Source organism: Muscardinus avellanarius (assembly GCF_963383645.1).
Source record: "Muscardinus avellanarius genome assembly, chromosome: 9".
NCBI classification, from domain to species: Eukaryota; Metazoa; Chordata; class Mammalia; order Rodentia; family Gliridae; genus Muscardinus; species Muscardinus avellanarius.
Genome location: NC_137795.1, coordinates 82,338,589 through 82,351,515, shown reverse-complemented (window position 1 = coordinate 82,351,515; position 12,927 = coordinate 82,338,589). Strand labels below are relative to the sequence as shown.

Here is a 12,927-nt window from a genome sequence, read left to right as displayed (position 1 = left end):
GTACCAAAAGATTAACAAGAGTTGGTCATAGTGGAGCATGCCTGTAATCCAAGTACCTGGGAGTCTGAGACAGGAGGATTGAAATTCCAGGACAACCTCAGCAACTTAGTGAGACTCTCATCAACCCAGAGAGACTCTGTTTCAAAATAAAAATAAAATAGGGCTGGGGGTTTAACTCAGAGGGAGAATGCTCCTGGGTTCAATCCCCAGTACTAAATTAAGAAAGAAAAAAAGGAAAAGAAAGTAAGCTCAACAAGCAAAGCAATGACTATCATGAGAGCAAAAGGGGAAAAAAGCAGAGAAAAATGTAAAAAAGAAAAGAAAGAAGGAGACATCCAGATAAATTTCTTGGCTGTGACTAATCATCACTAATCAAGAAAGTCACCCATGTTGGATGGGCAAAAGAGTAATGAGTCCCATTTGGCTTCACTTGCGCTGGTGGAAGGGAAGTTGGCCTTGAAGGAGAAGGTGCTGCCTGAGCTCCATGCATAATGGCTAAAAATGTGGGTGAACAGGAAAAAACAGGGAGGTGGTTGTTGGGGAGTGGCAGAGAAAAATGTTATAATTGCCTGAGTCTACACTAGGTTTGACTCAGCTATTTCCCACTGACTTGAAATTCTGTATAGCTGACACAGTTTACAACAAAATACTTTGAGTGTATACTCTGAAACCCACCACATCTGTATCTGTGACTTCTGAGCCTCTTTTAAAAAAGTGATGGAAGGTACTTTGTTAACTAGTATGAAACAATCTCAAATAATATGGACTCAGAAGATAACTTTCAAGGTTGTGATTCCTGTTCAGAAGAGCTGATCTTAATAAAACACTGTAAACATTGATACAGGTGTTAAATATATAATAAACTGGAAAAGTTTTATCCCTGGTTTGCAGTTCTGAATGGCTACATCATTCACTTTAGATAAGAGCTCTTGCAAATTGCACCTACTTCACAATCTTTTCCTGAAAACAAGAGTAGTTTCCTCAACACTTCAATTTGTAATACATAATCTAAAAAGTAAATAATCTTTGTTTCACTTTTCTGAATATAGTCCAAATATAGCATTTAGATTCATGTGACCTTAATAGGTGTTATTTACAACTATTGACCTTCGTGAAGGTAAGTCTACTAATGTATAATTCATCGTGACATTTTTTCAGGAAATGGTAGAAAATTTCTTGTAGCTCAAATGCTTCATGCTATAAAGATACTCCTATCATGTTACTATACCTTGAACATTTCACATTTCATTGCTTTTTTTAAAAATTGCATAAAATATATTACAGTGCTAGCAAATAAAATTTTAAATACACCTATCATTCTATCCCACAACTTATTTTTAAATGCCTTCAAACATGAAGAAATTAAATAGTGATCCATAGTTTCTTTGGTTTCTTTTTTCCTTTTCTTTCCTTTTTTTTGTGGAACTAGGGATTGAATCCAGAGGCATTCTACTTTCAAGCTACACCCCAGCCCAATTTTATTTCTTATTTGGAAACAGGATCTTATCAGGTTAATGACAGTCTCACTACTTGTTGAGGTTGTTCTCAAACCTGTGATCCTCCCATCTCAGCCTCCCAAGTACTGGGATCACAAACAAGCACCGCTACGTCCGGCTAGTATTAGTTTTAAATCAGGAGCACACGGTGTCCAAGCAACCGTAATGCTTTGCAAACTTTAACTCATTTAAGCTTCGTGACAATCCTGTATTGAAACCATTTTGAATTTTCTTATTTTACTGAATGCAAATACTCATGAAGGAAAAAGCAAGAATGGATTCAGTTTGTGAACAAAACTCAGAAATTCTAAATAGATTTCCAGCTTCCTCTTCTGATTGCAAATAAAAAGCAAGTAGCTGACTTTTTGTTGTGATTTTAGTATGAACAGAATGCAAAATTACTGATCATAACTTTGATACACTAAATGTTCATTATTATTGAATACGGTAATTTTAACTGAATATTTTCAGAGTCTAAATGAAGAAAGTGAACTGTATGAAGCCATTTCTTTTTCTCCATCAGTGAGGAAACTACTCATAAACAATTTTATCATGACACTGGTATTATGCTTTTAAAATTAGAATCGTTCTTTTCCTGGAACCATCTTTAATTATGAACATGAATTGAATGCTGTGATCTGTTCTTTTGAAGGCTTTGAAAAATGTTTAATTATTCAAAGGGTACTCAGCAAAGAAGAACTTGTCTTTGACCTGCCTAGAAACCCAAAGCCACTTTTCCCTCTGTGCTCATTGTCAGTGACACACGTGCTCTCCTTAACCCCAAAGGTTAAGTAATAAGTAAGCCTCGGCCAACTCTTTAATTTATTCAATTGTTCCTCATTCATCAAGGGGTCAGAGAGCTCTTGCTGTGGGTCAGGTACTTTATCAGGTGCTACAGGTAATACCAAGATCAATCAGAAAGAGAGACCTACCAAGAAAGTAAAGGAGGTTCATAAACACCTCAGAAGCAAGGCAAGAAAAAAAATAGGGAGATACCTGCAGGTAAGAAACTGTGATGGTTCATCAGAAAGGATGAATTTCAGCAACAGAGAATAAGGATGGCCTTGTGTTGAGTAGTGGCATATGAATGAATTAATGTTTTGTGTGGTGCCAGGGATTGAACCCAGGGGCATTCATCCTCTGAGCTACACCCCCAGCCAGTCCTTCATATATTTTTTGTTTTGAAGATGCTGAGAGTCCTGCTAAATTGCTGGGGTTGGTCTTGAACCTGTGATCCTCCTGTCTCAGCCTCTCAAGTATTAGGATTATAGGCATGCACCCCTATGCCTGGCTGATAATTACTATTTTATAGGAGGTAGGCACGTTTGAGGGACTGAGGGCCAACCTAATTCTTCCACCTTATAGGATGTGAAAACTGTAAACTAGGGTGGCACTCTGGGATCCAGCAACAGAGACTGCAAGAGTTCTATTCCTTTTTAACTAATTTTAGAATAAGAATGGATGTTCACAAAGACATACATCTTAGCTGGGAGTGGTGGCACATGCTTGGGAGGCTAAGGCAGGAGGATCACAGGTTCATGGCCAGTCTCAGCTACTATGAAGAATAAAAAATAGGGCTGGACTTCTTGAGAAAATTGGGAAACAGTGAGTCTAGGATTGGGTACACAGCCCAACCTGCCCATGAGTGAATATTTTTATTATAAAATTGACTTTTTAAGTTCTGTACTTGTAAATTCCTTCAATTTAGATCAATTATTCTGTTTTACACAGCTTTATTTCTACTTAGTAGTGACATTTTAATTATCATAGAGCCAAATCACAAACAGGTTATCATTATTACTACTCTGACTCATAATAGTATCGCTGCAGGGATGGAAATTTTTATGATAATATGCACATGTGTCTTTGAGAATAAGACTGGGTCCCACAAACTCCACTTGATAAAATTACTTACCTTCCTTTAGAAAAGGCCAATAATAGATTTATGTAACTCAAAAGACCCAAGTTGTTTAGAAAGTGTTATTGCTGCCGGGTGTGGTGGTGCACCCTTGTAATCCCAGCATTCAGGAGGCTGAGACCGGAGGATCGCAGTTCGAGGAAAGCCTCAGTTACTTAGTGAGGCCCTTTGCAAATCAGTGAGACCCAGTTTCAAAATAAAGAATAAAAAATAGGGTAGGGGATGTGGCTCAGAAGTCAAATGCCCCTGGGTTCCATCCCCACCCCACCCCCACAAAAAAGTGTTATTGCTATGTTAAACAAGGTGGTCCAAAGTCAATATCATTTATTTTTAAATTTTAATTTTAAGGTCATTGATTTTTAAAATTAAGCTGAAATTATGTTCTTTTATAAGTATAAAGCATAGTGGAGCCAGATGTGGTGGTACACACCTGTAATCCCAGTACTTGGGAGGCTGAGCCAGGAAGATTGCAGATTCATGGCCAGCCTCAGCAACTTAGGCCCTCTGCAAACTAGTGAGACCCTGTTTTAAAATAAAAGAATAAATAGGACCAAGAATTTATATCAGAGGCACAATGCCCCTGAGTTCTACCCCCTATATCACAAAAATCATAAATAAATAAATAAATAAATAAATAAACAGAAGAGTGGAGAGAAAGCTGGAAAGCTTTCAAGTAAGAGACCCCTGGGCTCACATGTTGACATTCCAGTTGTATAAACTTATGTAAGCCACTTAATATAGGCTTCCTGAAATGTAATAGGAGAAAAATGAGTCCAATTTCTCAAAATGAATGATTTGAAGCTTAAATAAAATACTCTGTGGTTCAAAGCCTGGTAAAGTCACACAGTGCATGGCAGATATTATGACATCTGTTATTATTATTATCACTTTGAGCCTTTAACACTTAACTGTGAAAAAAATGACAACCTGCATTAATTGCAGAATGACATATATAGGTTTACACATTCAAGAGTGCAGGAAGCACCCATGACCATAGTCTGATACATTTTTATTATAAGGAAATGGATTCTTTTAGACATGCAGTGACTATCAAGTGAAAGCTTTGCTTTAGCTCAACAATGAAAGTGAATAGAGAAATGAGCTAGTTTCTCCAATCCTGGAGCTCATTGAGAGATACAATGGTAATTGCTACAAAGTCTGGAAGCACAGAACATAGGAATTCCTGGGCCCATTGCAGAAGAACAGATGAGAATCCTTTCCCTTGAACTCTGTGGGTATGGAGCCTCCTTGAGCACAAAGCCTTATTCTTGGGCAATAGCCAATCTTGGTGGTGTCTGGGCAGAATCCAAGATGGTCTCCCCATGGGTGCAATGACCTACTTGAGTCTTGAAGAGGGAGGAAGAAGCAAGGAAGTTAAGCCAACAGGGAAGAACATCCCACTATGACAACATGGCATTTTAAATGTGACCTGGCACGATGTGGTCTTCCATCTTCAGGAGACCTCATGAAATTTAGTATGAGAGAAGGTAGTTGGGGAGGGTAAGCACCAAGACTGGTCAGCACTACATAGGACCTACCATATAATGGAAGTTTGGACCTTATCCTAAAAGAAATGAAGAGCCATTAAAGAGTTTAATAAAACATAATTGATAAAGGTACATGGCAAAAAGGAACTATGTTTGTGTATTTTGTTATTAAGTCTACTGTATTTTGCAAAAGGATGTAGTTAATTTATTGCTTATAATTAATTGGTAATAATCATATAAGAGATTATGGTATTTGGTATTGCTAGTAGAATTATAATTGAATTACCTCACTTTTCAGGGCAATTTAATTTGAAACTTAATGTCACATTAAATGTAGCTATCCACCACTGTTGTCTTGATCTCTATTTTTGTTAAAGAAAAGCAATTCTCACAAATAATACACTAGAAAAATGCAAGTATGCTGTTTTAATATTCAAAAGGAGTTGTTTATTAAATTAATAATATGCATGGCAAAAAATACAGCGCAGGGCTGAGATAAAAGAAAACCATTGACTTGGAAAGGCTTTCCGTCCCCAAAGCAAAGACTATTTCGACTAGTTTTCTAATGATCCAATAGAGCCTCAGTATAAGTGAAAAGGGACAAATCAGCAGATGCATCTGATTGCATCCTCTGGACACTTTTAAAGGCTTCTGACTGTTATGTCAGCTTTATAAGGTATAGAGGTCACTCTTGAGACTCCATCCTCCAACCTTCCATCCCTGGCTTCATCCCCACAGGCTGGATCTTACAAAGAAAACATTTTTCCCTCCAGAGAAGAAAGCTGGGAAGAAGATTGACTTTTTTTTTTAATACCTATTAGGTGTGAGGCTCTTTCTCCGGGGCTGGAAATACAAGAATGAGCACTTAGAAACCCAAATCGTGAGTCAAGATTCAGTTCAAATGTGGTTCTCCCATGGAGGTCCCTTGATTACCCCTGCAGAAATGATGTCCCCAAGCTCTGAACACCTCAGCCTTTAATTCACTTCTCTCTTATCTCTCTTAGCCCAGGAAGATTCTGTAAAGTGAATTTGGAGGTGTGTGTGTGTGTGTGTGTGTGTGTGTGTGTGGCTTGTCCACTTACTACTATGTGTTTTAGAAAAATCCCTCAGTTTTTCTCATCTATAAAATGGGAGAATGAATTTTTCTATTCTATAGATTTGGTAACTGAGATTCAAGGAAGTTAAATACCTAACCTAAAGCTTTAAAAGTAATTCAGATATTTCTAAAACTCTAAGTCCTGTCTATTTTTCCACTATGCCAATCTGCACTGAAACCACGACAGTTGTAGAAAAAACTACAGTTCAATACCTACCTGCTTCATGAATCTCTTCCTTCCCAGTGTATGAGGAAAACACTTGCCTAGAGAACTTGTACTGCTGTTCTCGAAAATTGTTTTGTAAGTAGTCCATCAACATGACGTAACCAGACTGTTGCATAGTAAGAACTTCACAAAATACTGCCAACTGGAAAGAAGACCAAATAATTTAATATATCTGCCTCAAAGGCAAGAGCAAAATACTTTAAAACAGACTCTGGAGTAAAGCAGGAGAATAATTCTTTTTAAATTTCTTCAAATGTCTTCATTTATATGAATTTCCAAGGTTACCTGGCTTTCAGAGATGCTCACTGTATCTTTAAAAACAATCCATTCGACGGTGTCTGTGCATGGAGGAGATGTCAAGGAGCCATTGTAAATATAATACTTGTCAGTTGAGTTTGGTAGAAGGTTCAGCAAAATGAATGGATCTAAAGCAGCCTGCTTCCCTAAAAAGCAATAATATATATCTCAAATGGAATCCCAACTCTAGAACTTAGCTATTCAATGATTCCACGAAACAGAGACACATGTAATATTATGTATTTAGTCAAAACTGAAAATTTTAAGAACATTTGAGATATATCTAAAATGGTGATGAATCTGGCATATCTCAAATTGTCTTAAATATATATACTGTAAAGTTAGATGTTATATTTTTGCAACATGGTGCTAAAGAGAATACTTTATGTTAAAAATTAAGAAACATTTGTTGAATACACATGATAATGCCATTGATAAAATTCAATTCCAATTCATGGAAAGAAAAAAAGAAACACCTTATTCTGATAAAGATTGGCTCATAAAGCCTATAATAAACATCATATTTAAGGATGCTTATTGAAAACTTCTCCCCTAGAAATAAAGAAACAAGGATGTCTTGCTAGTAGTATTTCTATTTGTAGGACTGAGCCAGTGTTACCATGTAAGAAAAAGAAACAAAACTCAGAATGATTGCATAGGAATAAATTATGTGAAGACAATTTCAAAATAACATATTTATGCTCACTTATAATCTCAGCATTTAGGAGGCTGAGACAGGAGGATCATGGTTCTCAGACAGCCTTGGCTACTTAGTGAGGCCCTTTGTAACTCATTGAGACCCTGTTCAAAATAAAGAATAAAAAATAGGGCTGGGAGTGTAGCTCAAAGTTAGAATGCCTGGGTACCATCCCAAGTATCACAAAAAAATAATTTCGCATTTAAAATACTGAATAAAATTTTAGACTATAAGATTTAAATAAACTAAGCAAAATCACAGCATATACAACCAACACAAAAATCAGTTGCATTGCTATCCACCAGGAACAAATATCAGAAAATAAAATTTAAATCAATATGACTTCAAATGACAATTAAATATCCAATACTTACAAGTCAATCTGATAAATGAAGCATAAAATATCTATATTAAAAAGGATTTCTAAAATATATCCTTCTGTCCTCCAATGTTAAGATAATAAGACTTCAAATTTCTAAATTCACAGGAACTGAGAAGAATATTTAATCTGTGAATATTTTTCAGTTTCAGATTCATGTTTATAATATCTCATTGTTTTATAGTTAAGTAACCTTTTTATTTGTTCCTTTTTTGCTGAAGACAAAATTTATATTAGCCTATTAAATCCCAAGTTTTCAGTTTTGTGAGTATTTTCATGAAATTGATACAGGTGCATAAAAATAGGCTGGAAATCATAATCTAGACATTTTATATATAATGTCTCTCTATATATATCTATATATATTTATTAACTATAATAGTATTGTTATAATTATATCACAATTAATTATGGTATTATGTCTTATATTTAATATTTTCTACATTATTATTTTAACTATTGTATATATTAAAATTATATTTTATTCTTAAAATTGGGAGAGATTAAAGGAGGAGGGACTGAAGAAGGAAAAAAAGAGAAAATAGAGTTTCAAATTTTCCTTTTTCTTCCCAAGATAGAATCCATTCTTCTAGATCTGAACCTCATAAGCAAAGCAATCATCTAGTTTCTCTCATGAATCTGTAAACAATTTTACACTGTTTGTCCACATATTCTTCTATTCATATGCTTTTTATTTAACGGTACTGGGGACTGCACTTATGGACATTCTACTTTGAGCTACATCCCCAGTACTATTTTTATTCTTTATTTTGAAATAAGGCCTCACTAAGTAGCTGAGGCTGGCTAAGAACCCATGATCCTCCTATCTCAGCCTGCCAAGTACTGAGATTACAGGTGTGCGCCACCACTCTCGGCTTTCTCCTAACCTTCTGTCCTAGTTATAAAACTTTCAAAAACAGCAGTCCTTTCCATAATTTTTGGAGAAAACTGGGTTCTGGTGTTTGCTTTTGTGGCTTAGAGAAAAATCAGGAACTTCGACTCAAGAGTGTACAAGAAAGAATCACATCTGAATCAACACTGCTTTATTTGAGCTTATCATTCATTCACACAATCACCATTCAATCAAACTTGTGTTGGCAAGTAGCCAACCAACTGATCAGATCTTTCCCTGGAGAGGGTGACAGGTGGAGGGAGAAAGATGGAGAAAAACACAGGGAGAAAAAGACAAAGACCACAACATGGTCAAGCACCAGGGAGAGCAGCTACTTCAAACCAACTTCTTTTACTTAGGACAATAATATTCATGTGGGCCATACCAAAACTGCTTGTGAGGCTTTTAGCATATACAAATTTATGACATTTTTTAGTGATTACTAAAGCACTATAAGTCATTCTGTTGAGAACTCCTACTTGAGAATCACTGATAATGTTACCTGGGTGTTTTTCCTTTTTGCAACTGGAAAGATTTCAACACTATTGTCTATAGTGCTCTCTCTCTCTCTCTCTCTCTCTCTCTCTCTCTCTCTCTCTCTCTCATGTGCTCTTCTTGGAGAATATTAATGTATTATCTTTAGATCACTGCAAAAATCGCTATTTCTCTGCTTTATGAAGAGAATAATGCCTACCATAGAGCAGGTATGGTGGAAGTAAGATTATGAAAGAGGGAGGTGATGGAAGGAAAGTGAAATGGGATTTGTCTCTTAGAGAGGAAAGGAGGAAATAAGTAACCAGCCTACGTTAAGGTAAGAAGTATTTTCTAATCTGAATGGTTGTTGAGAAGTGCTGTTTTTTGGATAATTCACATTATAAGGATAATATGGGGCAGGATTTAGAGATTTGACTGCATTTCCAAAGTCTCTGTTTAAAGACAAGAACTGCCTTTCAGCCTCATGGTTCTTGGTAGCAATGCTGAAAGCCTGCATTAGGTAGCCTTCAGTTTACTGGGCATCAGAGGATTTTCTGGACTCTGAAATAGGGCTATATTTAATTCCAGGATTACCGAAATAGAAATCATTAACATTAGGAGTACGTAATTTATTTAATTTGAACACATTATATCGAATAAACATTCAAATCCAATTGGTAAGCATTTCATATATGTCCTGAAACATAACTAATATAAATCTCCTTAGTTCAGGGGAACAAATTTTGTGAATAGATTACCAGCTGTCAAATGACTAGCCTTAGCAACCTTAATGGGTGCACAGAAATATTAAATATCTTCTGGAGACGTCTGTAGATATGAAATATGTTAATTTTTGGTAAAAGAGGCAGTGGGAAGTTGGTGCACAGGTATCTAGACAAGACTAAAGAGAGATGGAGAGAAGTCTAGCCAGACTGAAAAACCTTTAGTTCTGCTCCCAAATAAAGAGGCAGGATGTCAGCAGAACAATGCTAATATGGAATCAGTAATCTTAGGGAGATAAGTATCATGGGCAGTAGTGGCTCCGATGAAATGGCCTGCTTGTTGGTTTGCAGATAGTAGATACTAAGAACCTAAGGTTCTTAGTGACCTTAGATCTTTGGCCAGTAGTCAAATGACTTAAGTAAATTTGTTCTTAGGGCAGCTCCCAGAAGTCTCCAGAAATAACTGAAGAGACCTTGAAAAAAGTTGAAGAGTTGAAGGGTGTGGTGGTGTACACCTGTTATCCCAATTCTGGGGGAGCTGAGACAGGAGGATCACAGGTTTGAGGACAGCCTCAAGCAACTTAGTGAGGCTCTCAGTAACTTAGGGAGACTCTTTTAAAATAAAAATAGGGCTGGGGGTGTAGCTTAGAGATAGAAATACTGGGTATCAAACCCCAGTACCAAAAGAAAAAAAAAGAAAAACAATGTGGAGAAAGTGGAGTAGGTCCCACAGTTATACACTTGAGGGGTAACAACCCAGTGCTAACACTGCTTCTTTTTTCCCTACAGACTGCTACCGAAAAGCACAGGGATATTCAGAACTCATATTTTATACATTTTAAGTGTTGGAATTTAAACTAGCTGCCTCCTTTCAGTCGGATAGAATCCACTTTCGGAGGCAATGAGAGGGAAATTAAGTGTGGCTTATGAAACTCGGTGCTAAATTTTGCAGTCTGTTGGCTGGAGGGAGATGTAGGCTTCATTTTGCATTTGATTACACTTTTTAAAAAAAAAAAAAAAGAAAAAAGAAAGCTGCGCTGCTGGAGTTCCCCTGTTCCTGACTTCTGAAAAGTTCAGTCAATTCTGATCCTTATATGTAATTGACAAAGATGAATCAATCCTAGGCCAGGCTTTTGTTTTCAAAAAAAGGATCTGTATGAGCCCTGTTTCTGATTTCAAATTTTGCAGCTTCCCAGAGAGGAATAATCCTCATTTTATTGATAACCCAGGGCAGCATTAATACCATTTGTGTGAATGCTTAGTAAAAATAAGTAACAATATTGATAGCTTACAGTCTACTGCCAATATTGTCAAAAGTGTTTGCTGTGGCAAATTACAAAATTTATGCGACACAGAACAAGAGCAAAGCAGAATGCATCTTGCTCTTGGTGAACATTTGCCTTCCTGAAAAAAGGAAGTATCTCCTCACGCTAGTGAAGCAAAGCATTTACAACACACATGCACACACACACGCGCACACACACACACACACACACACACACCACCACCACCACCACCACCACCTCCACCACCACCACCATCATCATTATCACCACAACCACCTCTAGGGAATAAATTTTAACTCAAGTAACCATTTCTTCTTCACTTTAAAATATGATTTCTGTGATATATGATTTGGTTTCATATTTGAAGAGTCTTTAAGGGCATGTGCAATGGAGAGGCAGAAGAGACACACATTGCACATCTTAAATGCAAAATGTAATTAGATTATTTTCAAAAATAAATTTAGAAAACTTCAACTTTCTACTTACATTAATATTTTATGATTTTATATATTTTTTCTGACAAATGATCCCTGTCATTTAGTGAGAAATGTGTCAATCATCAAGTGTGAAAAGTGGGTGATTGAGCCTCTTTAAAATTATATTCCTTTTCATTTTCTGGAACCAGTGATTTTTTTTTTTGCCATATTGTAAAAATTTAGATGCACTCAAGTAGAGTCTTGAAGAAATATATTTATCCACGTAGCTTACCAAAACGACTAACCGTCTCAGCTCCATCAATAATCGCTTTGTAATCCAAATTGTCTTCTATTCCAATCTGTTATAGAAAAATAATATTCTGAAAATAGGAATTGTTCCAAACACACACTTTTTTTCCTCCACAGGAAGGTAAAAACAAATAAAAGATAACCGGGTAACTCACATCTTGTACCAAGAAAAGTAAAATGGTAAATGCTATGATTCACAGTTACTTTTTAATTGTGACACTTTGGAAATACCAATAAGAAAATGTATGAGCTTATAGAATAGTTTACTCCAGCTTTTAGAAACCCACCCCATTAATGAATACCAGTCCCCTTTAAATATACCAGCCAAGCCGTCATGTTTTTAAAATGACTACCAGTCACTAGAGTATGAGCACCTCTATTTGTAACAAAGTATGCCTTGATATTTTATACATACATCTCATGCTATTAAAAGAAGGAATTAAGTAAGTTCTTAATCTACATATAACGATTACCTCAAATAGAATGGATAAAGCTCGTAATCTCCCTTTTCCTTTTACTGCTTCCTCAAAACTTGAAAATCGGTCCATATCAAAGCAGTAGATTTGCATCTGTAAATGTTAAAGGATAATTGCATTATATACAAAGGCTTCACAAAGTCACCAAAGAGACTCAATAAAATGACTGACCAATACATTCTTTTTAAAAATTCCATAGCCAAGCGTGGTGGCGCACGCTTGTAATCCCCGCGCTTGGGAGGCAGAGACAGGAGGATCGCGCAGGTTCGAAGCCAGCCACGCGCGCTGGTTTAGGAGACCCTATTTCCAAATAATATAAAAATAGGTCTGGGAGTGTATCCCAGAGGTAGAAGGACTTCCAGGAACCCCAGTACCACCAAAATAAATAAATAAATAAATAAATAAATAAATAAATAAATAAATATATAAATAAATAATAAAAATTCCATAAACTGTAAAATCCTTTTTTTTTTTTTTTGTGGTAGTAGGAATGGAACCCAGGGGCACTGTACCTCTGAGCTACACACTCAGCCCTATTTTTTAGTCTCTATTTTTACAACAGGGTTTCACTGAGTTGAAGGGCCTCTCCAAGTAGCTGAGGCTGTCCACAAACTGTGATCCTCTGGTCTCTGCCTAGCAAATGCTGGGATTACAAGTATGTGTCACCCGTGTGTACTTGTAATTGCTAGCCTTTGTACAATTCTTTATTCTGTATATTTTCTAAATACTTTTCAAGTATACATAACTGCATTTATT

General features: G+C 36.3%; 1 protein-coding gene across 4 annotated transcripts in view; it reads right to left on the bottom strand.

Moving 5' to 3' along the window:
* The window catches only part of PTPRZ1 (protein tyrosine phosphatase receptor type Z1), a gene marked incomplete at both ends in the record, with an annotated part of 173,093 nt that overhangs the window by 72,184 nt on the left and 87,982 nt on the right, over positions 1–12,927 (bottom strand). For all 4 annotated transcript variants that reach the window (XM_080701724.1, XM_080701725.1, XM_080701726.1 and 1 more), the window contains 4 exons: positions 6,215–6,365; positions 6,509–6,666; positions 11,679–11,745; positions 12,169–12,264. In XM_080701724.1, coding sequence (XP_080557850.1) covers positions 6,215–6,365; positions 6,509–6,666; positions 11,679–11,745; positions 12,169–12,264 — 472 coding nt within the window. The remainder of the gene's footprint in view (positions 1–6,214; positions 6,366–6,508; positions 6,667–11,678; positions 11,746–12,168; positions 12,265–12,927) is intronic.